This window comes from Euleptes europaea, chromosome 6 (genome assembly GCF_029931775.1).
Source record: "Euleptes europaea isolate rEulEur1 chromosome 6, rEulEur1.hap1, whole genome shotgun sequence".
Taxonomy (NCBI): domain Eukaryota; kingdom Metazoa; phylum Chordata; class Lepidosauria; order Squamata; family Sphaerodactylidae; genus Euleptes; species Euleptes europaea.
In genome coordinates, this window is record NC_079317.1 from 56,057,043 (window position 1) to 56,080,950 (window position 23,908).

Sequence of the window (23,908 nt, forward strand, 5' to 3'; positions counted from 1 at the left end):
CACTCTGAATGGTAGCAGATAATTAAGTGAGTTTCAGATCCTAACAATAATAGCAGAAGATCTTCAGCTAGTACCTGGAGGTTGGCAACCCTAGAGGTGAGGACTAGTGGGGAGACCCTTCAATAAAAAAGTGTGGCATCCCTACTCACTGGCCAGGTCTGACAGGAGTGGCTCCTGCAGCGCTAGCTTGTAGAACTGCAATGGTCATTCAGCCATCTTGTTTCTGGGCCACTTTAACTTCCCAGTCCTTCCCTGAGCAATGTTATTTTACTGCCTACATGGGAGGAATAGGTCAGGTTCAGCTCCCATTGATCTTGCTGGTTGAGAGGAGGGAGCCAAATTTTTGATGGGCTGTTCATGAACAGCTCAAGTGTGATCAGTGTGATATTTTTTTTAGTGTATTCAAACAGACCAATACAGTGCAGTTGGCAGCATTTCCCACATATGTGTTTTTGCAAAGCCTGATGGGAGTTGTAGCTCCCTCCACAGACCTGTAACAGCTGCACCACTTGGAAGCCAATTGTTTAAATAAAGAGTGAGCAAATAGTCATTCTGGTCATAAACCTAGTTATAAACAAACACACAAATAAAATCTTAGTTTTTCTACCTAGTATCTCTACCTAAAGATCATGGAGAGCTGCTGCCAGTCTGCGTAGACCAGGGGTGAGGAACATTAGGCCAGGGGCCGTTTAAGGCTTGCAAAATCATTTGGCCCTTTGTGGGTCCTGGCAGATCTCTAGCTCAGAAGGATATAAGATTGGTGATCCACCCCCTCCCGCGGACAGGAATAGCCTCTTTGGTTCTTGTAGGTTATCCGGGCTGTGTAACCGTGGTCTTGGTATTTTCTTTCCTGACGTTTTCGCCAGCAGCTGTGGCAGGCATCTTCAGAGGAGTAACACTGAAGGACAGTAGCCTCTATTCAAGGCAGATATGAGTTTGTTTTGCTGAGAAAAGGAACCTTTTCCCCACCTTGCAGAAGAGTAGTTAGCTATGAAGCTGCTAGGACTGCCTAAGAAACCGTGTTAACCCTTTCCTACCCAGGCCATGGAGAAACGTATTCCTTCTGTACTACAAGAGGGCTGGGGGCAGAAGTGGCAACAATGGAGGGGTTAAAGGAGGCAGGGCCAGAATGCGCAGGGGGAGGTGAGTTCTTAGCCAGTGGGTCCTCATTTCATCCCTGCAGGCGGAGGTAGCAGGAGCCGGCTGTAGAATCCGGCCCCGACCATGCGGAGCAGGAGCAACTCTGGCGTGTGGCTGGATGGCTACGCCTGGCTGGTGCAACAGACCATCCTGTGCCACCAGGTGGGCAAGTGCGCCACTGGTTTGATGCCTGCCTGCTTACCCGTGCGAGGGGGTCATCTGGGGCAGCTGCCTGCTTGGGGCTTGGTTGGCTAATTTTTAAGTTGATAATTTTGTATAGCCTGCGAATGATGTTGTAAATATCCAAATGGCCCTTGGCGGAAAAAAGGTTCCCCACCCCTGGAGTAGACAATACTGACTTTGATGGAGATAGGGTCTGATTCAGTATACACCAGCTTTGTGTATTCAAAAAGCATTCAAAATGCAAATGTATATGAAATATGTAAAATAATTAAATACAAACAAACACATAAACTCACAAAGCGCACAAACAGGGAGGAGGGGTAATACCAGTCAGTGAAGGAACACCAAAAGTCTGTTGGGGGAAGAAAACAATAACGAGAGACAGACAAATCTCCCTGAGGAGATTTGGTGCCACAATCAAGAATGGCCTTCCTCAGGTTTCCACCCATGTAGCCTCAGATATCATGGGCACCCAAAGCAGGGCCTCTGAAGATGACCAGAGTGGTCGGGTAGGTTCATAAAGAAGAGGCGGTCCTTGTTCCTTCCTTAATAATAAAAATGGCAGCAGATAAATGCATTGTACACCTTTATGTGAGCTGTGACAACATTCTCTTGCTGTTGCAATTCCATGTCAGTGTGTGTGGTATAATTATTTATCCAGTCTTTTTATTATTGTCAGCTAACGCTTCCAGGCTTTCTGCCTCTGCCCATCCCCCCCCGGCATCTACACCTCAATGGAGACCTGCCCGGCTAATCGTTAGTGTGTTACCAGGCCCCGCGGAACAATGCCTGGGAGCCCTGGCAATCACCTAGCTATTTCACGCATTAGTTTCATGTATGGTTTTGCCAGTGAGTAGTTACCGGCTGTTACCTTCTGTATTGTTTCCTTATACCTAAGCCATCAAGACAACTCTGCCTCAACTCGGTCCTTTTGTATTACGTCCTGAAACTAATCAATCCTGTTGTATGTACCCTTTAAATGTACTGGTGTTTCCCCATGTCTGCATTCTAGCCTTATGTCTCAATGGACCTACTGAACTCGCTGGCTTTCTTAAATAAAACTGTTTAACTCGCGATTATGTCTGGAGTAAAGTTCCTTATGAGAGAAATGCAACGAGGTGCTGGAGTCTTACAATTATGCAGAAGATCTCCATTATCTCAGCATCGTATATGGGTAACCAAGACTGACTGCATTATACAGTACTCCTGTAAACCCTAAAAATGTAACTGCATGACATCCAGTGTCAGATATGAATTGGTTCTGATTCAAACTAATTGGGATGGTAGCCGCACAAAAGAAATCAATGGTTCTTTTCATGACAAATGGGAGGATCTGAGAGGAAGTATGGGAAGAGATTCCAGAGTCTTATTCCAAGCACTAATTCACACTGCCCTTCACTACTGTTGCTGTTACCCCTAATTTTGGCAAGCATTAACCATACACCAAACTTCTTCCTATCCTCTGTATTCAGAATTGTTTAAAATCTGCTGTGCAGTGATGGAAAGAGGGCAAGCAGGCAGAGAAGAAAGGCTTACCGCATTCCTTCCTCTTACCAGTGACGTTCCCAGAGCAATTCATCTGAAACGCTGGCTTGCTGGTATGGTCCAGTTTCAATAGAAATGAATAAATTAGTGCAGTTGAGGATTAGAGCTGGATAGTTGTCCTACGAGAAAAGGACATTAAGCAATTCCAGGAGAGAGAGAGAGAGTTGTCCTACGAGATAGTTGTCCTACGAGAAAAGGACATTAAGCAATTGAGAGAGAGAGAGAGAGAGAGAGAGAGACAGACAGACAGAGAGAGAGAGACAGACAGAGAGAGAGAGACAGACAGACAGAGACAGAGAGACACACAGAGAGAGACAGAGAGAGAGTGCTATAACTTTTCCCAGCTCCAGGATTCCAGGGAAAGAGATAATCAACCCCTAAGGAATTACTTGAGATTAGAGAACAAGAAGACCATCACTCCATCACAAAGCTTCTACGTTTCTCTTTTCCAGGAGCTACACTGTACACAGTAAGCTATAATAATTAGGCATTAGAGGACCGAGGGAGGATTCTTCCAGTCTGAGATGTCAGAGTTTCACCTCTTGAAGAACTCAGTTATGAACAGGTCAAGCAAGTTGTGGCTGCCCTGAGAGTGTCAACACATTATCAATCCTTGTAAGTAGACTTTAGTCACAGGTATACTAATTTATCTGAAAATTGTAATTTAACGTGTTTGTGTGAAAGAATGCTTGTGTGTGCAAAACTGAGGCTATGATTCTAGCAGAAAAGGGCCAATGAATGAAGGAATGTATGAGCCAACTTCCATTAATATAAGGTTATTCAAACTTTCAATTCTTAATCAGGGAAAATGGAAGATCTGCTCATTCTCAGCAAGGAAGCTGTACTAAATACAAATGAAACATATTTTAATCACCTCAGAAATACAGTGAACTGATCATCAAATGATTAACATTTCATGTGCATATATTAATTAATACATTGACCAATAGGGTTGGTACAATCATATTGTATTTCATGATCCAAGAACTCAAAATAACTTTTTAATGGTTCTTGTAGGATATCCGGGCTGTGTAACCGTGGTCTTGGTATTTTCTTTCCTGACGTTTCACCAGCAGCTGTGGCAGGCATCTTCAGAGGAGTAACACTGAAGGACAGTGTCTCTCAGTGTCAAGTGTGTAGGAAGAGTAATATATAGTCAGAAAGGGGTTGGATTGAGCTGAATCATTGTCCTGCAAAAAGTATCAAAGGTAATGTGCTAATCATTGTCCTGTAAGTATCAAGATAATGTGTTAATGAGGGTGTGGTATGTTAATATGGAACCATTGTATCCTGAAGTGATCTGTTAATGTGTGAAATTCAAAGCTAATCTGCATGGCTATTGTTGACTGTAGTCTTTGTTAGTCGGGAGGTTTTCAGGACAGAAAGCCAAGCCTTATTCATTCTTAAACTCTCTTCTGTTAAAGTTGTGCTGATGTTTATGAATTTCAATGGCTTCTCTGTGCAATCTGACAAAATAATTGGTAGAATTGTCCAGTCTTTCAGTGTCTTGGAATAAGACCCTGTGTCCTGTTTGTGTCAGTCCATGTTCACCCACTGCTGATTTCTCAGGTTGGCCAAGTCTGCAGTATCTTTCATGTTCTTTTATCCTTGTTTGTATGCTGCGTTTTGTTGTCCCGATGTAAACTTGTCCACAGCTGCAAGGTATACGATATACTCCTGCAGAGGTGAGGGGGTCTCTTTTGTCTTTTGCTGATCGTAGCATCTGTTGTATTTTCTTGGTGGGTTTAAACACTGTTTGTAGGTTATGTTTTTTCAAAAGTTTCTCCATCCTATCAGTGACTCCTTTAATAAATGGCAAGAATACCTTTCCTATGGGAGACTGTTTTTCCTGAGTTTTCTGATTTTTGTTTGGTTTAATGGCACTTCTGATTTCATTTCTGGAATAGCCGTTTGCTAGCAGTGCATGATTTAGATGACTAGTTTCTTCCTGGGAAACTGTGGTTCACAGATCCGTCTTGCACGGTCCATTAATGTTTTGATTATTCCTCTTTTCTGTCGGGGGTGGTGGTTGGAGTTTTTGTGTAAGTAGCGATCTGTGTGAGTTGGTTTCCGGTAGACCTTATGACCTAACTGAAAGTTTGTTTTACGGATGATAAGGGTATCAAGAAATGGGAGTTTACCCTCAATTTCCTTTTCCATGGTAAACTGAATGTTTGGATGGATATTATAAAGATGGTTTAGAAAGTCCATTAATTTTTCTTCACCATGGCTCCAAATAGTAAATGTATCATCTACGAACCTGAACCAGACTGTAGGTTTGTAAGATGCCGATTCTAATGCTGTCTTTTCAAAATATTCCATGTAAAAGTTTGCTTTTACTGGACTGAGTGGACTTCCCATAGCTACTCCATCAATCTGTTCATAAAATTCTTTATCCCATAGGAAACCTTTTAATGGATTGCTTAGAGCAGGGATATGCATTTAATTTTCATGCTTTTAATTAACTACTGAAAGAATTGCTCTCCACAAATGCAGAGATATCCTTGTCCATAACCTTTAATCTATGCAAATCAATTAAAGACCCTAGAAAATGTTTTCCATGTACTTATAGGGGGCTTTGTGACTATACTTTGTGCACTAAATCACTGAACCTGTTTTTAACATCAGCCCCACCTACCTCACAAGGTGTCTGTTATGGGGAGAGGAAGGGAATGAGATTGTAAGCCGGTTTGATTCCCCTTAAAAGGTAGAGAAAGTTGGCATATAAAAACCAACTCTCCTTCTTCTGTTGAAGAACTGGGTCATATTAGAGTCTTTCTCAGCATATGCAAAGAGCTTTTCTTACTCACAGAATCACTACAATGACTGTAGGCACAACCTTGTGCACAACTTCAAGAATTTCAACTGGATTCCTTCCTTTGTCAACTCCTGCAGGGCGAATGATGGCTAAGATTCCTTCCTCAGCAGCTGACACTAGTGATACCTATAACACCTCAGAATACTGGAAGCCAATATCATCAGACAATGTCTTTCTACCTAATTTCACCTTTCCATTTGCCTTTGGCCAAAGGGCTACTGACTATGCCCTGAATGGTGTTCTGATTGTTGTTCTCATCATTGTCATGATATCACTGGGTTGTACCATGGAGATATCCAAGATCAAGGCTCATTTCTGGAAACCCAAAGGGGTAGCTATTGCTGTGGTAGCCCAGTATGGAGTCATGCCCTTGACAGCATTTGGCCTGGGTAAGTTCTTCCAGCTGAACCCTGTTGAGGCATTGGCTGTACTCATCTGTGGCTGTTGCCCAGGAGGAAATCTCTCCAACGTATTCAGTCTGGCATCAAAAGGAGACATGAACCTCAGGTAAGCTGTACACACGTTAATGATACTAAATATTCTAAAGTGATACTGGACAGTGAGTGGCACAGCTGCTTTAACTGGTTTCTTGGCTGACTGAAAATATATCTTCCAGTGTATGGTTAAGGATGAAGTAAGGAATCTAATCCAAACCATTTAATGGTTGTATGGAACACAGAGATAGTAGTAGGAAAAGGAACATAGCTTAGTGGAAGGGCCCATGCTTTGCCTGAACAAAGTTCTGTGTTCAATCGCTGATATCGTCTCATAATGATATCTCAGGCAGAAGGGCTAAGAAAACCCTCTGGCTGAGACCTTGGGAAGGTGCCGCCATTTGGAGTAGTTGTGTTGGGTTCGGTGGACCAGCGATGAGGCAACTCTAGATGTTACTTTCAAGATTAATTCAGAGTACAAGGGTATGATCTGGAGCATATGGTGCTTGATGGGAACTAGCATGGAGTTCAATATGTTCTTTCTCTATACTCTCCTTCACCTGGTCAAGAGGCAGTCACTGATAATGAGAGATCAATAATCATGTAATGTAAATCAAAAGCACTGAAGACATTCAGGAACAGAAGGCCACTTGTGCTAGCACTTAGCCCTTCACATCAAACCATGAGCATCTATGTCATCAGTTGTGTGCTCTTTTCTCAGAGTGAATCACAATATTTCATCATCTTACCATCACAAGCAACTCTGGGAAGGAGGAATATGTTATTCCTATTTTACAGGTGAACTTGGCAGGAGTTTATCAGTGGGTTCCGTTATTCACCAGGAGGAGGGAGGAATATAGGGAAGCTGTGGAGAGGTATATGAGTAACACAGTCATTTTCTGGAGCACTTACCTCTCTAGTAATTATGAGGCATAAAAGGTAACTGTTACAAATCCTATTAAAACACTGCTTGATGCAATTTAATCCTGAATAAATCCAAGAGTAGGCCTCTGGACTTTGCAGTGAACCTTGCCTCCTGCTGAAATGTATTGTTTTATTCCCACCACTGAAACCAAAAATGAGTAAATAAGGAGCGAAGGAAATCCCTGAAATGACTTCTCTGCACAGATAATGGTGCAAGGGGAAAAGCAAGCCTATTTAATGTTAGGGGAGAATGCCATGTGATGCTTTTGTTTGAGTTTTGTCCAGGTCCTTCTGACCTCTGCTGTGGGGGAACCCTGTTTTCAGAATCCTGGCAGCTGCCCTACATTGCCAACCTCTGGAGCCGCCCGTGAAGCTCAGCTCATCCTGGGCCCTCAGCCGCTCCTTGTAGGCAAACAATGAGAGCAGCAGGAGGCGTGGAAACAGCCAGTGTGTTTCTTAGAGAAGTTTCTGAACTTTCGGCATCAATAGCTAGAACTGAGATAGCTATCATATATCCCAGAACATTGTCTTATCACAACTTGACATATACATCCTTAAATGAAAGATTTGCTCTCCCATTAGATTGCAATATGCATTTTATCTGTTCAGAATGTTATTTTGTACTGTGTTGATTATTCTTGTGCACATCATGCATTTGCTACAAGGGTAATGCTAGTGTGCTGTGCACATGCAGGGTTTATTTGGGGGCTTCTCTGGCCTTTTAAAGAGAAAAAGTCATACAGTTACTAGCTGCCACATGCACATACAGTAGTATCCAGTAGTATCCAGAATTTTGCACATGTATAGCCATAGGCAGTTGTCACAGCTTCTCTCTAAATTAGGGAAGGAGTCAAGCCATAGAACTGTAGATTATGATGAATCTTAAATACTATAAGCTAGATAGAACACAAGAAACAGGACACGACAATCTGATAAGGGAAATAATAATCTCAGTGATTCTAGTACTGCACATCCCAAGTATTAAAGAATGGACTAGCTGTTACACCAGCGATCCCCTGCAAAGCACCCGTGAATGGTGGGCTGCCAGGTAGTCATTTGTTTTTTCCCCAAAGGGCCTCTTCCACAAAGCAAATAACCAGCCTTGGTTCTCCTTCTCATAGGAGCAGGTGTGGTTTCAGAAGAACCCAGGAGGCATCACCTTTGGATCTCCCATCATAGAAGAACATTTGGCTCGGAAGAAGCTCCTGTTTTGGGATTGCCACTCCCCATTGCAGTCATTTTATGTCTGGTCCTGCCTTTTCACGGCAGCCATTTTTTGAGGGGGTGGCCACTACTGTTTCTCAAAATCCCAAAGTTCCCTCAGGTGCAACAAAATTAGTGACTCCCTGTATTCTACACCAAATCATTATTCTTGTACCAATAGGTTAAGTTCTTGCAGCTGCCACTATTACAGTCCATTCATAGAACCAGTCTTGCCATCACTTGATATGAATGTATTCTTGAGTCTGAAAACAACCTTACCTTGATTGATTCACAGTGTTTAATTCTAGCCCCAGCATCCAGTATATTAATGGGTCAACAATGGATAAAGTGAGGCAAATCTCAGGCATTCTCAAGACTATCCTACAATTAATTCTTTCGTTTTACTGTTGCTCTTTCCATCTCAGCATTGTGATGACAGCATGCTCAACACTCTTGGCCCTTGGTCTGATGCCTCTTCTGTTGTATCTCTACACTAAAGGCTTATACCACGGTAATCTGGAGAGCAAAGTGCCTTACAAAGGAATTGTTATTTCCCTGGTCATGACACTTATCCCCTGTGCTCTGGGCATCTTCTTAAATGAAAAGAAGCCTCAGTGTGCTCGCCTCCTTGTTAAGGTAAGTGGGAGAAGGGAGCAAATTTAAAGCAAAATGCAAAGGTAGGAGCCCCTTGATTTGAATATCTTTGTTTTGTAGAATTTAAATTGTCCTAAAATTATGCTTTTATTCTGAACTGAGCAGTTTTATGCTGTTGAAGTGTTCTGTGCATTTGAAATATCTATTATTAAAGGCATGAGTGCATACTATGGCATGTATCCAACTTTGGGATGGAGGAAGTTCCTACAGCCTATGGAGTGTTCCTTCAACTTAAGTTGCAATTCCATCTTCAAGATGAAGGAAGTTTCCTTAGGCTGGAGGAAGGCTTTCAAACTTTGGTCAGTACAGTGCATGCCCATATTTCCAGGTAACGAGTAACAACTGGTTCAGCATTTGGTCAGTGGAAAGCACTGGTAGATGCAGATCTTCATGGCATTTCCCTTATACTGGAGTCCTTTCTGACCCAGGAAACTTGATTCCACTCAGCAAAGCTGCATTTGCAGAAGAGAGAAGAGGAAGCAATTTTGCCCCTTCTCCTTTCTTAGTGCAGCCCCCCCCCCCACCTGTGTGGCTATCATCCACATGGGACCCATGACCCCAAGAATCATCCTTCCTGGGTCTGAAGGGACTGCTGAGGAGAAGGGAATGCCGCAACAATCCATGTGCCTTGCACCCAAGGATATCTGGATCCAACCCAATCCATGTGACTAGATGAGAATTATCCTGCTTTGAAACTCCCTCTGACTTTTATGTACAAATTCATTGCATTTCTGACTAGAAAGAAAGATCATCAGACATTAACTTTTGGTGCCCACCCAGGTTTATATAGTTTCGGTCCCATAGAAAATCTCTGCTTGGAATGTCCACTGGTGGACTTGGACTTCTTAAACCTTCATCTGCAGCATAAAACCCCCTTCAATGCTGCTCCTGGGGGATAGAGGACCCCCAGAAACAGCATAGGGGTGTCAGAGGATTACAGTAGGGGTAATCAGCAAACATCAACTCCCTCTACTAGTAGCGGAAAATTTTCATGGGCTCCAACCCAAGATCTCCAGATAAGGCATTTTTTAACACAAAAGTTAGGGTTTTTTTTGTTAAGATTACACCAACTCAACCTATGAGGATGTGGTAGTTAATAATAAAGTAAGCAAAGTAGACAAAAGAATAGTTTCAAAGGATAGCTGTGTTGGTCTGCAGTAGAACAGCTAGATTCGAGTCCAGTAGCACCTTAGAGACCAACAAGATTTTTGAGGTATCTGATGAAGAGAGCTTTGACTCTCGAAAGCTCATATTCCAAAAGTCTTGTTGGTCTCTAAGGTACTCCTGGACTCGAATCTAGCTAGACAAAAGAAGACACTTTTTAAATGATATTATGGGAGAGGAATTACAATCTCTGACAGGAGTCGAGCTGATTAAAAATACATCTTCAAATTTATTCTATAATAGAAGCTCAATATAAAATGATTTACTGATGGTGTCACACCCCAAAACATGGATTGAATAAAAATGTACCACATGGGCAGATTTAAATGCTGGAAGCGCATAGCAGAGCACACCGATCTTTTTCATTTCTAGTGGAGCTGCAATCAAGTCCATACTTGGTCTTCTGTAACAGGGGTTTTTAATAACTCAGTTAATATAAGACTTAATCCATAATTATCCTTTTGAATTTTTGATTTGTGCATGCCATGAGAGTTCCACATTATGAACAGCAAATCTCTTAGAAGCCTTGTGGTGTCACAGTTAAAGAGTGTTAGACTAGGACTGGGGGAATTTAGGTCCAAGCACATTCAGCTCTGAAGCTCGCAAGGTGGCCTTGAGCCAGTCAGTCACTGTTTTGTTCTGGGACTGCAATACATGGAACTGTATGCATTTAATAGCTGCTTCCAGACATTTTGGCTAATACTGAAAGGAGCTGTCCGGTTTTCCTCTTGTATTTTCAGGCAGGTATGATTATTCTGCTTCTATCATCTATCCCAATAATTGCTCTGTCAGTGATCAATGTTGGAAGAAGCATATTGATCGTCTTCTCTCCACGCCTGCTGGGAACATCTGCTTTAATGCCGTTTATTGGCTTCTCCTTGGGCTAAACCCTATCTGCATTGTTCAACCTCAGTGATCAGTATGTCCTTCTAAGCTCAGTTCGTTTTGCCTGGGAGCTCTTAAGGCAGGGACTGACTCCAATAGCATATATAGAGGCAGTATGTGCTGGGTATTTGGTCTGAGTTTGGTTGTTTAGATAGGGCATTTCTAGCCTGCCTTTCTGCATTGAAGGACCCCAGACAGGTAACAATGGTGTCTTTTTAAAAATGACTTGTATCTAAAAACAAATCACTTGTGTCCATTTAAAGCAGATCCAAAGGAGGGCAACAAAGATGGTGAGGGGTCTGGAGACCAAGTCCTATGAGGAAAGGTTGAAGGAGCTGGGTATGTTTAGCCTGAAGAGGAGAAGGCTGAGAGGGGATATGATAGCCATCTTTAAGTACTTGAAGGGCTATCATAGAGGGGAGTACTGAGTTGTTTTCTGTTGCCCCAGAAGGTCGGACCAGAACCAATGGGTTGAAATTAAATCAAGAGAGTTTCTGTCTAGACATTAGGAAGAATTTTCTAACTGTCAGAGTGGTTCCTCAGTGGAACAGGCTTCCTCGGGAGGTGGTGAGTGCTCCTTCTCTGGAGGTTTTTAAGAAGAGGTTGGATAGCCATCTGTCAGCAATGCTGATTCTATAACCTTAAGCAGATGATGAGAGGGAGGGCATCTTGGCCATCTTCTGGACATGGAGTGGGGGTCACTGGGGAGGTAGTTATGAATTTCCTGCATTGTGCAGGGGATTGGACTAGATGACCCTGGTGGTCCCTTCCAACTCTATGATTCTATGCATCAATCTAAACTCATATAAAACTATAGTCATGTATGCAAAGTGCTGCCAAAGTCTATGCTGGCTGCTGTCAACACGTGGTCCTTGAAGAGGGCGGGGAGGCAAGGAAGATAAAGAATTGGAAGGTCCTTCAGGTGGAAGAGTAGACGGTGCTTCAGCCAGGGAAAGGAGGGAGATTAGTGAGGCTAAGGTTACCTGGGGGTCTATGTCTCCCACTGCATAAAACTTGACATCCTTCAACATCTCCTCAGGAACCTTTAGCTCCCCTCTTTGCTCATCATAGTCTCGCCCAACTAACTGCCGCAGCTTCTGCCTTTCCAAGGGCTGTGACTCCCCTCTTAGGCCCGAGGTCTCCCTCTCCCTTCCCCCCACCTCCTAGTAGCAGCCTAATCACGGGAATGGGGCACCCACACTGTGTAATGAACCATCTCTTCTGGGCAATTGAGCCTCTGATCTGGCTGCCGCTGCCCCCTCTCTGCCCACCATCTGGGGCACCTGCTCCCCCTAGATCCAGCCCTGGGTAGTTGGGGGCGTATGACCCATTGATTCCACTGGACCTTTTAGGTGCTTTCAGTACCATTAGTCATGGTATCCCTCTGGCTTATCTGGAAATTGGAAGCACCATTTGATACAAAGCAAATGTACTAATCAGACAGGACCTAATGTTGGAAAACTGCTCCTCTTCCGCCTGTATTTCTTCAATAAGCTCTGCAGGGTTCAGTCTTGTTCTTCTTGCTTTCTAACACCTATAAATTCTATATGAAATTGGGAGAAGTCATCTGGAGTGAGGTTTCAGAGTAAGCTCATGCCTCCTCTATTGCTCCATTTTCAGTAGAAAAGTGTTGTTGTAAGCCCCAGTGTCCATGATGAACTCCATGAGGGTGAATAAAAGGAAGCAGTCTATTCAAGCCGCATGGTTGTTCTGGGAGGTGGTAGTTCTCCTGTGCTGTGCGTGACTGCATTTCACCTGAAATCAAGGTGTACATCTCGGGTGTGTTTCAGATTCTGCCATTAGCCCTAGAAACCCAGGCAGCAAACAGATTTGGATGCCACACCTGGTCACCATGTTTATGCCTTGGTGTCAATAGCCCAGGCTGCAACTACTGTACATGGTCCTACCTTTGAAAACCGCTGGGAAATGTCAGTTCAAAATGCAGCAGCCTACTTATTAGCAGGAGTGAGCCACTGGCAACATATGACACAGATAATGAAGGAAAGGGTTACTGGTTCAGCTTGTGGCACTATTCAAATTGTCACTCTTAACTGTCAGATCCCTAAGTGAAATGAAAATGAAGATACCAGAGTGTTTTGGTCAGTGTGCAGCTGTGTAACCTCCTCTGGCAAATACCTTAAGAAACTTGGAGGTGCGGCTTTGCTATGTCTGCGTCCTATCTTTTCTGGACATTAGATTAACAGGATTTTCTCAGCACAAGGGTCCTTCCATAGAATTTCCTGCCCAGGGATGCTTGACAGATCAGCTTACTCCGTTTTTAAGAAAAAAGATAAAACCCAGTTGATTCCAGAAAGCATTTAGGGTGAAGTAAGAAGAGTTTTAATTACAGTTGTTTGCCTTTCTATTCTACTGCTCTGGGTTTGTTTTTAATGTTTTAAGATGATGGTTTTAATTATGTTTTATTGTGAGTTCTGTTTAGCTGTTTTGATATAGTCATCAGCTACCAAAAGGGCTCTGTAATGCCAAGACACATAGATGTAACAGTAATTAAGATATTTTTGGTAAGGCAAAACTGATGCTGATCAGATTGTTGCACATGTTCACAAAATAAGACCAATCAACAGCTGGTTTTTCACATAACTTGGAATGTTTTGACAGGGAAAGCAGGGTCAGTGCCTATGAGATAGTTGGGATTGGCAGTAACGTGAAAGTTTCCGTGATTTCTAAGGCCTTATGAAACATTATATACAATATAAAGATATTTTATTTGCATAACTCACCAGGTATCCACATCCACATTTTAGGGTCTGAATCCCTCAATCAGCAGTTTTAATCAAGTTTCCTTCAGAATCATGAGGACTAGCATCTTGCTTTCTTTTTAGCAAATGCCTGAATTCTTACATTAATGGTTCTATAGCAGGCAACACATTCTTTTCTAGTTTAGAAATTCTGTATTGTATGATGTTTACAGGACTCTCTGATTATATACAGGAGTAGTCTGACAAATGGTGTTACCTAGCAAATTTCCCTTTGCTTGAAAGCAGCAACTGAATCCTTCATCTGGTGTCACCCTATGTTTCAAGGCCTCCGTACAGCCATGAAGTGACTGAGACAAAAGCATTGCTCCCATTCTCAATTCTGCCTGATTAAAAGAAAAATAACAACTTGAGCATTTCATTAGTACAAACAAACAAAAACTTGCTTGGATAATTCTGAAAACTGGTCACAATATGCCAAAATGGTGCATGTAAGAATATACCCCGTGTAACGCAGGACTGTATGTGACTGTTTCCTGGATAGGTGCAGGAGGACAATCTGCATGGAGACTGGCTGCCAAAATGTGCAGCTCTGTTCCACCATTCTCAAGCTGGCTTTTGCCCCTGAAGTTATTGGACCCCTCTTCATCTTTCCTCTTCTGTATATCATATTTCAACTGGGAGAAGGGCTCCTCCTTGTTGTGATCTTCAGAAATACAAAACAGAAGGGCAAGTACAACCTTGAGAAAACATCTCTTGCTCCATTATCAATTGTAAATCCCCATATTACTTTATAAGCTTTTTATATACCCATTACATCACATGCTGTTTTGTTTCTAAGACTGAATGCTGTGAGCTCTGTGTCAGAATATGGTTGCACTAAAATACTAACCAGGGCTGACCCTACTTAGTTTCCGAGATCTAATGAGATCGAGCTAGCCTGGGCCATCCAAGTCAGAGTATACGAACCTTACCATCTGCTAATACATGATTGCTCACTTTAAGTATTTGAAGCGCTGTCACTTAGAGGAGGGCAGGGAACTGTTCCTGTTGCAGCATAGGACTCACAATAATGAGTTTAAATTGCAGGCGGAGAGGTACTGGCTAGATATTAGGAAAAAGTTTTTACAGTAAGAGTTGTTCAGCAGTGGAATCTGCTACCTAGGGAGGAGGTGAGTGGCAGTCATTAAGCAGAGGCTGGACAAACACTTGTCAGGGATGCTCTAGGCTGATCCTGCATTGAGCAGGGGGTTGGACTAGATGGCCTGTATGGCCCTTTCCAAATCTTATGATTCTTTGACTTGAAGACTTAACTGGATTAAATCATAGCTACAGTGGCTGATTAAAAAGTTGGCAAACCTGATTCAGACACCCAGGATACAAAAAGTTTATTTTATAAAACAAATTTCTGGTTGTGGAGATTTTGGAAAAATGTCAACAGTGCCTGTACTATAAAGGGATGTTAGTTAAGATGAATGTTCCCACCTGTCCCTCCTTCACTGCTGCCAGTTATCCTACTTGAGACAGCATATTTATAATGTTGTCACACCACTACTTCCAGCTGGATCCAAGATGAAAACAATTCAAATACTGAGCATCCACAATGATGTGGAAATACTCCAGGTTCTAAGTAACTCTGCCACATGCAAACATTTCCAGCAGCTTCCATGTATGTGGCAACTGTGCTCCAGTTTGGTATTCAAAACTAGATTTTTCTTTTAGCATCCACATGGTATTGTCCCCTAATTGTCAAGTATCCAGATTTTCTCCTGCTTTGCTCACTCTTTCCAAACCTGGTTTGACCCAATCTTTTGGGAAAGACTGCAATGTGTTTGTACGCCATACACTATGTAGATGGGAAGATGCACATCTTTTGCAGGTCCCCATCAATTTCTGCACCACTTGCCTTGTCGCACTCGTTTTTTTAAAAAAATCATCAATTGACATATCACTAAAGTTTAGGCATCAGCGATATTGCAATCACTGATTTTAAGTTATAGCAATATGTCAATTAAATATAAGTACTTGGATCTCTTTGAGGGGGCTGTGGAGAGACTTATTAGAATGGAAAGCTTCTTCCTATTCTAATCAAGTGCCCACCAAAGATCTTTCCTGGTACGAAGTAGACAAAGCCCCTAAGAGCTTATGGGCTCGGATCCTAAGCCACACTTCCACTTGTGTGTCACTTTCCTCTGGTTCTAGGAGCTTCTGCTGATTCAAGACCAGCAGCTTTCAAGGAACTAAACACCAACTAGCACCAGAGAAAAGCACCACACAGCAAAAGGCCACCTCTGCAATGGAGAAAGGGGTGTAAATGGAAGCAAGGCTTAGAATTCAAGCCACACTGTATGGGGGAGGGTTTGGAAACAGGATTGGGTATGCATGTCGTCACCTCTTCGCAGTGTACTCACAGATCCAATGCTAAGGCTGAGTTCACCTCTCTCAAAGAGAAGCTGTCAGGAAACTGTGCTGCTCTACTAGACTTCTAAGGGTCAAGGCTCTACAGGAGTTCCTTTTGTAGCCCCAGAACTCAACAGCCTAAGATTACAGAGTGGAAAATGTCTCAAATGTTTATTCCAGTCGTTGGAATTTCTCTTAGATCCCAACTTGTCCTCAAGACCCTCACAGTAGTTAAGGTCCCTAGAGCACTAATTTTCAGTGATGGGGGAATAGACCAGTTTATTTGGCTCCCATTCTCGTTTCAGATTCATCAAAAACCATCGACATAATTGTGGACAACGCTGAATTGGAAATCAACCATGCAGCAGAGGTCATAGTAAAGGAAGGGAATGCTAAGGAAACCTGACCATGCTTAGGTTACCCATCTGAGATTTGCCAAACACAGGCACCTGTGCATACTATACACACCACCTCGATGCTTGTGAAAAGCAAGCGCTGTTGCAGGTTGCTGTCATTACAGGACCCCTTTGCTCACTCTGCCTTCACTTTTCCAGTTTTCCCACTTCAGAAGATTGTCACAGCAATAACTTTTTAAGAACTCTAAAATCAAAGGCAATTTGAAATATTTAGTGAAAACCATGAAGACTATTCATATATGTGATATCCTGTTTTCCAGCATACCTGCCTTACACTATTTTGCTCTATGGGTTTATTGCCCTTAATTAACAGGAACTATAAAGTGCACTCCACCCCTTTGAAGCAGGATGCTTCTTCGGCATTAAAAACGTACGTAATAAAATCAGCCAACCAGCAGTAGTGTTTTACAACGAACAGCAGTTCCACACTGCCCTTTTTAGAGGAAAGGGTTTAATCAAAGTACAAAAGGAATCTGTGCTTAACAAGAGTACACCTCTCGGTGCTATATGATTAATCATAAATAAGATTAGACTGGATTGCAGATTCCAACTGATACAATTTAGGACATCAGGAGTGGAGAACTATTTCCCTTGGCCTTGCCTGCCCCCCCCCCCAAGCAGCTGGGAACAGAAACTAGTCATTACTTTTACCAATTTGCAGCATCTCTGCAACTGCCAAGCAGAACTCAGTCTGTATTATCACCAACTATGTAAGTAGTTCTACTCCACAGGGGAAAGCAGCATTAAAAAAAAAGCAGGGCTCCTTTGTGATAGGAGGGGGAATCCCCCACACACACACCTTGCAAAGGAAATAGCTGTGGACTGAGAAGGGCTGACTATGGCACACACAAGCACTTCTGCCATGACTTTTTAGTAATCTTACTGCTTCTAAATAGTGGATTATTTTTATCATCTTGGGAACTTGTATGAAACAATTTATATTTGAAAGACACAAAATACTTGCATGAAGCAAACAGGATTGCACCTGTTTAACCCCTCTGCCTTTAACCACTGAGTGGCTGAATGGCCAGTAGAAAATCAACACAGGCACATTTTCCCACTGCCCTACCTCCACATTGGGAAAAAATACCGGTGTTTCTGAAACAAAAATCCAGTGTCACTTTTTACAGGCTTTGATTCCCACTTTGACTTTCATAGGCCACAGACCACTTTGTGAAACAAGATGCCACTATCTCTCTGAAGTGGGCTATGAACTACAAAAACTCATATGGAAATAAATGAGGTCTTTACATTGACAATGAATTTTTATACTTTGCTACAAAACCTAATGCAGCTACCACTGCCTTATAGCCGTTACAGAAAGATTCCAGTTATGAGAAACACCAGCAGCCTTAGACTAACATACTCTGAAGATACTCGAGGCAGTATCAAACATCCCAGAGTGGATGACTGGGGCTAAAGGCCTACATGTTACTGTCAATTAAACTGAAGCCCTGTATTCTGATAAACTAGCACGGACAGCTTCAGTAACCATCCAGGTATATCCTTGCCCCAATACCCCCAACCCATTTCTCCTTTCGTCAAAACAATTGGGAAAATTTTTCATACTTTTTTTTTTTTTTTGGTATTAGGCTGTAGGGCAGTTATTTAAAGGTTACACCTTATTCCACCTAACAGCCAATTCAGACTGCTTCTGTCAAAGAGTAAAGGGATCAAGAGCTAAATAATAGCTAAAGCATACTAAGGGCATGGCAGTAATTAATTAATCTGTATTATGGTGAGGAAAAATGAACCCACTGTACTGTGGATATGCTCTTTCCCCATAGCCAATTAGTGTTTCAAGCTATCATAACTCTCCCGCTCATCTGAACACATCTAAGGAAAGGAGCAAGTTCTACACCAAAGATTATAAAACAGATGACAATTACTGCTTGAGTGGAGTTTCACAGTACATGCCTACCGGATAGTTTAGTATGAAGGTTCAGGGTGCCTCAAAGCAGTCCTGTCATGGAATACTGGGCTCCACACATCAAGCCATTTGGTAATAAAAAATTTAATCTGCCTGTTCTAGTTTTGTTTTTGGGTGTTTTGAACACTTTGTATTTTCTGTATTGGAATATAACTTCTCTCCAACACATTCTTACAGCATACCACATGGGCTCCAGTTCATAAATTGTTCCTCTCCTACATGAAGTCGGGAGGCATGTGAAGACAAGCAAAATTTGCTTATGTAAACAGATTTACAGTGGTGGTTCAGATATGCTGAACATATATATATGAATGAACCTAAATGAGGCATGCAACAGGAAGGTCACTATAGTAGACACATACTCAGTATATCCAGAAGCATGCACTTGTCAGTGAAGTGTTAACACAAGCACATTCGTAACACTGGAAAGCCATTAGTTTCAATAGCCTATTGCCAGACACACCTGGTGTCAGGGCAAGTTCTCCATAAATGTTTTTACGCCTTACCAAGATTCTTGTAACAAGGAGCAGAAACTTACTTTGGTATGCAATTATTCCTAACCTATTATACTGCTACCCTCCAGTGCAGCTCAGAGAACACCAGCTGCACTTCAGCAGTTACCCCGTTAAGAGCAACTAGCAGACAATGGAACGGAAGTATAACTTTCAGTACTAGAAGTGGTTTGGAAAAGGTATCCAAACCACCACAGCTGCGAGAATGGTCTATGCAGCTAAATGGAAAATGACTGAAACACCGGACAAAAGTGATTGGTCACATAAAATGTTTCAACTAGCAGAAATGGCAAAATTGACTGAGTTAGTAAACCAAAAAGACAATGATGGATTTGTTAAGGAATGGGAGGCATGGATTGTTTATTGTAAAAATGAACTCAATGTGCAAAATGTTAAAGGTTATGACTTAACTTATAACAAGTTGAATTAGTCTAAGTCAATTTTCTTGTTTTTCCTTTTTTAATAACTGGAAGTTTTTATAATTTTTTTTATAAAGAATTAGAAAAAAACTGCTAAGAGGATTATAAAGATAAGTTAGAGATAGGAGGAGGAAGAGGGGAAGTCAAAGTAGGGGAAGATGATTGTTATATATATATATGTTAGATTTAATTGAGAATTAGAAAAGATTGAAAGGCAATATTAATTGATTGTATAGAATGTATGAAAAAACAATTAAAAATTTTTTTTAAGGAAAAGGTATCCAAAAAGGGGGTAGCAATTCCTTGATACATTGTATACAACAACCTCAAAGACTATGGTAAAAAGAGTGACAGAACTAGAGGTTTTTTGGCATAAGGACTGTTGGGTAGTTACTTGAAAAGCTGCACCTTACACCCACCACCTGCCAGCAACTTTATACCTTCATATTGTAGTATGACCATGATCAGGATTCATACCCTGGGTGTACCCAACTGGAAATTTGGTTTGGTAGTTGGTTTGGGGGAGTGGTATCTTAATTCTTTTCCTAACACTTAACGGTACTGATAGTATGGTACCTTGTAAACAGCTAAAGCAACCAACCTCATTAAAAAGGTCTGCAAAAGAGTATGCAGTAAGCACATTACATTTTGTGAAAGAAAGGCACACAAGTTTTTGAATAAATTTATTACCAACCAGTATGACTGTAGATTTGGCTAAAAAGGCAAACAATGCATGAAAGAACCAAAAATCTGAAATAAAGCTTTATTAACAGCCAGAATAGAGCTCTCTAACCAATTCCAAACACTGAACACCCTGAAATGCCAATTACTAGAATACACCTAGAACTAAACGTTCAGAAGTCAATTTTTTAAAATACAAAAGATTAGTTCTTTATAAAGAGCTCTACCAATATACACAAAGCTATACACTTCTGACTTAATGAAGTGAGCAGGAAAAAGATTATCAAAAAGACAATACAATTAGTCCAATAACTTCTGTGGTCCACATATACAAGGCTGTTAAGTCCCACTCCCTCCCCCATTCGTTCTCTGCTCCAGAAGTCACATACTTACCATAATTTAGGCAAGTATGGTTTTAAGAGTCCCCAGGGCAACTTATTGTTCAATTGCCACTATCCACAGACCTCGACCTTGAACGAGATCTTTGCCGGTCCACGGAAGCTGGAGACTTGGATCTACTTGAAGAAGCACGTTTCTGACTCTTTTCAGGGGCAGGAGACCTACTAACTGAACGTGACTTGCTACGACTACGGCTCCTGGATCTGGTGTAAGATTTACGGCTTCGGGAGCGAGAACGGCTGCGAGATCGTGAAGAGCTCCTGCTACGAGAGCGAGACCTGCTCCTTGACCTACTGATAAAGTTAAAATAATGTACATAAAAATCAGGCTCTACAGAGGCAGAGATTCTAACTGCACTGAACATAATAACCGAGCTGTATGTTTTCACACAAGCAATCTTACCTGTGTCTCTTGCTGCCTTCAATTAGTTTAATTTTCCTCCCATTAATTTCTTTGCCAGACAGTTTTTCAATGGCATTCTTTAGATCACTGTAAGAGGCGAACTCAACCACCCTAATTAAAAAAGATAGACAAATCAGCTTGACAAAGGGATTAAAAAATTCTAAACATTAACATAATTTCAGAACATATTAAGATCTACTCCAAGACACTTACCCTTCATTTAATTTAGGTCTATGTGCATCTGCAAAGGTTACCTCCCCAGCTTGCCTCATGAAGTCTTTGAGGTCCTAACACGAGATCAAATATATTACACAAAACAATAGGCAGTATTGAAAGTATAATATTAAAATTTACTACTGTAAGAAAAGATGTTAAGAATTAAAATGTGGCAAGATGCCACACTTTAGATAATTCTATATTTGATAGAATACATCAGGGCACGAAATAAATGAAAACAGCAAATTGCTTTAAGCAAAATGCTCAACTTTAACATTAAGCTATTTTTCTATGCACTTTACTGAACGGAATGAAAGACAGCTTATTTGTAACAAAGCATTCTGAAGCAAAGTTTTATGATTAAACATAACATTTACAAAAGCACCAATTATTTTGTGCCCCATATGCCATTAAAAATATAGTTTACTTTACCTTCATTAAAATTTCCCTAGGCTAGCCAAGCAGCAAACTGCATTAAGCGATCGAAGATACCGTCATGATACATGCCCGACTGGCTCTTCGCCAACCATTTGAAGAATACTACCCAGTCGATGGAAGCCTTTAATCGCACAGCCCTCCCTATTAGCAGACTACGTGCAGATCCAGACATTCTCTACTCTTGAGCAGTTACATCAAGGACCACTTTACTGCGATCAGGATTCCAACGACCACCTAATGCGTATCTCTTTCAACTCTCTTGATCAGGATCTCTTATTTCGAAGCTTTACAGGAGGAACAGTTCTCAACTTAGGAATCAGATCTCGTTAACTCTCGGGGATCGCCGCAACCCGGCACTTTAAGGAAGTGCATCGATTACGTCTAGACCGGCAAACACAGATCTAGAGGTGGCCAACTGATACACTGGAGGAGCTGACTGGAAAAGTCAACCAGGCCCAACCAAGAGTGACCAAGACAGAACGATTAGGATAACCCACAGGCACTCCTCGTCATAAGGCCAACGACACAGATAGGCTGGCAAATAAAATGGATTTTTAAAGTGGTTAAAATGGATTTTGAAAACAAGGTAAAATTACATTAAAATATTATTATTAAAACTACTTTTGAAAATATATTTACACATTTAAATATTAATAATTTTGATAAAAAATTTAATTTAAGATAAAAAATTAACTTTAGTAAAATATTGTATACATTACATACCCGTTAATCGAAGTCTAAAGAGAGATAACAAACCTGCCAGCTGACTCTGGATGACAAATTTTCTACAATAAGTCGATTTTCTGTCCTTACAGGTGGAGCATTTCTGAGTGGGATAAAAATAATGATTACATGATTATGCCCACTAAAATCAAATAAAAAAGCAACTTACTCTGAACAGGCCTCATTCAGACATAATGAAAACCTTGTCTGTTCGTGATGGGCCCAAATGCAGCTCATCTCAAGCCTGCACACCACCTCCTGCAGAGCTTGACCGAAAGCTTCCTGGTTTCAGAATCCCCAAGATAAAATCTATTTTGCTGCACCGTCCAAATGCAGGTGTCTGGAGTTAGCTTCCACTCCCCCAGATTCTTAACCTGAGTTAAGCCATGGTTAGAATGCCAGTTTGGAGGCAAAAAACAAACCTTGACATGACCAGACACACACATTAGGACATACAAACTGGAGTTTGAAAAGAAAAAAAAAAGGCATCTGAAACCAGTACAGGTCTGATATGAGAGGGCCAGCAGAGATTGCTCAAGCATGAGATCTGAATGCAGCCATACTATTAGATGTAGCAACAGGAACATACCTTCTATCATTGCGTGGACGCCGGCTACTAAACCGGTCAGAGTACCGCCCTCTGCCTCTTCCACCCCTAGAACGGGCCCTTGCATGCTCAATTGTAACTCTGGAGGAGAAAAAAAATAGTAATTGGATTTAATTGCTCAAACTTGGGTGAGTAAAGATCAGAAACCTATTCACAAAATTTAGAACAGATTCAAGTTACTTGGCTGTTAAAGCTTCACTTTTTAATGGTCCTTATTCAATAAGTTTACATATTCTAAAATTTTATCAAGTAGAGAAAAATTAGTCTCAAGATTTACCGTTCACTACAAAGCTCTTTTCCATCCAACTCATACACTGCATCATCAGCATCTCTTGGATCTTCAAACTCCTGTGAAACAGAAAGAAAATGCATTCTAATTTTATTCAACTGCAACTTAAACACAACTTTACATGAACAAACTAAGAAAGCTTTGACAACATTTAACAGCAGCCAGTGAAATAGCACTCGAGCTACAATCCAATGTACACTTATCCCCATTTAACTCACTGAGACTCCACAAAAGCTTTCTAAAAGGGTACTTTTCAGCTTGATACTATACACAGTAACACAAAAAGTATCATTAAGAAGGATGTGGCCACAACCAAGTTTCACAAGACATTACATTTCTAGTAAAGGAAAGATCGTTTTAAACACTCAAGCACTGCTTGTGCTTTCCACCTGGGGCTGAATGTCAGTCGGACACCTCCACTTACCACAAACCCAAAGCCTCTTTTCAGGTCAATGTCTCGGATCCGTCCATAGCCCTTGAAAAATCTCTCCACATCCTTCTCTCTGGCTGCTGGATTCAACCGCCCGATGAACACACGGCAGCCACTCATAATGCCACTCAAGATGGATGGAGCTGCAGAAGAAGGCAAAGGGCTAAGAAGAAGAGAATGCCATGCGCGGCGGCGCTCAGCCCCTGCCAGACAAACGGGGAAGGCAAGATGGCCGCCACGAAAATAGGTCAGCCTCTCCTAGCCTCGCCCACGAGCCCGACTGTGCCGCAGTCCCCGCTCCGCCTTCTTCTGCCGCAATCTGACATCAAGGAAGGCTGAGCGCCAGGCAGCCCCGCCCCCAGAGGTTCCGACTGGAACG

The 23,908-nt window shown here is 41.8% G+C and overlaps 2 protein-coding genes across 3 annotated transcripts in view; one reads left to right on the top strand and one right to left on the bottom strand.

The window, feature by feature from the left end:
• SLC10A1 (solute carrier family 10 member 1) overlaps nucleotides 1-16,473 on the top strand; it is a 50,615-nt gene extending 34,142 nt beyond the window's left edge. Inside the window, 5 exon segments of the mRNA XM_056851905.1 lie at nucleotides 5,764-6,193; nucleotides 8,673-8,883; nucleotides 10,806-10,984; nucleotides 14,212-14,396; nucleotides 16,373-16,473. Of these exon segments, the coding sequence (XP_056707883.1) occupies nucleotides 5,764-6,193; nucleotides 8,673-8,883; nucleotides 10,806-10,984; nucleotides 14,212-14,396; nucleotides 16,373-16,473 (1,106 nt within the window).
• Nucleotides 16,474-20,093: 3,620 nt separating this feature from the next.
• On the bottom strand, nucleotides 20,094-23,674 carry SRSF5 (serine and arginine rich splicing factor 5). 2 transcript variants are annotated; one of them, XM_056852110.1, is made up of 7 exons: nucleotides 23,524-23,674; nucleotides 23,088-23,158; nucleotides 22,793-22,891; nucleotides 22,237-22,306; nucleotides 21,040-21,113; nucleotides 20,827-20,937; nucleotides 20,094-20,717 (listed from the first exon to the last, which is right to left on the bottom strand). In XM_056852110.1, the coding sequence occupies exons 1-7, from the start codon at nucleotides 23,647-23,649 to the stop codon at nucleotides 20,468-20,470; spliced, it is 801 nt and encodes a 266-aa protein (XP_056708088.1). In that variant the 5' UTR covers nucleotides 23,650-23,674; the 3' UTR covers nucleotides 20,094-20,467. The 2 variants fall into 2 exon arrangements, with proteins under 2 accessions (XP_056708088.1, XP_056708089.1); XM_056852111.1 differs by lacking the exons at nucleotides 20,094-20,717; nucleotides 20,827-20,937; nucleotides 21,040-21,113 and adding an exon at nucleotides 21,203-22,014.
• Nucleotides 23,675-23,908: the final 234 nt, after the last annotated feature.

Coding starts and splice junctions, on each gene's coding strand:
- SRSF5 (XM_056852110.1), bottom strand. CDS start 23,649: ATGAGTGGCTGCCGTGTGTTCATCGGGCGGTTGAATCCAGCAGCCAGA. Junction 23,159..23,523: donor AAAGAGGCTTTGGGTTTGTG/GTAAGTGGAGGT, acceptor TCTGTTTCACAG/GAGTTTGAAGATCCAAGAGA. Junction 20,718..20,826: donor GAAGGCAGCAAGAGACACAG/GTAAGATTGCTT, acceptor TAACTTTATCAG/TAGGTCAAGGAGCAGGTCTC.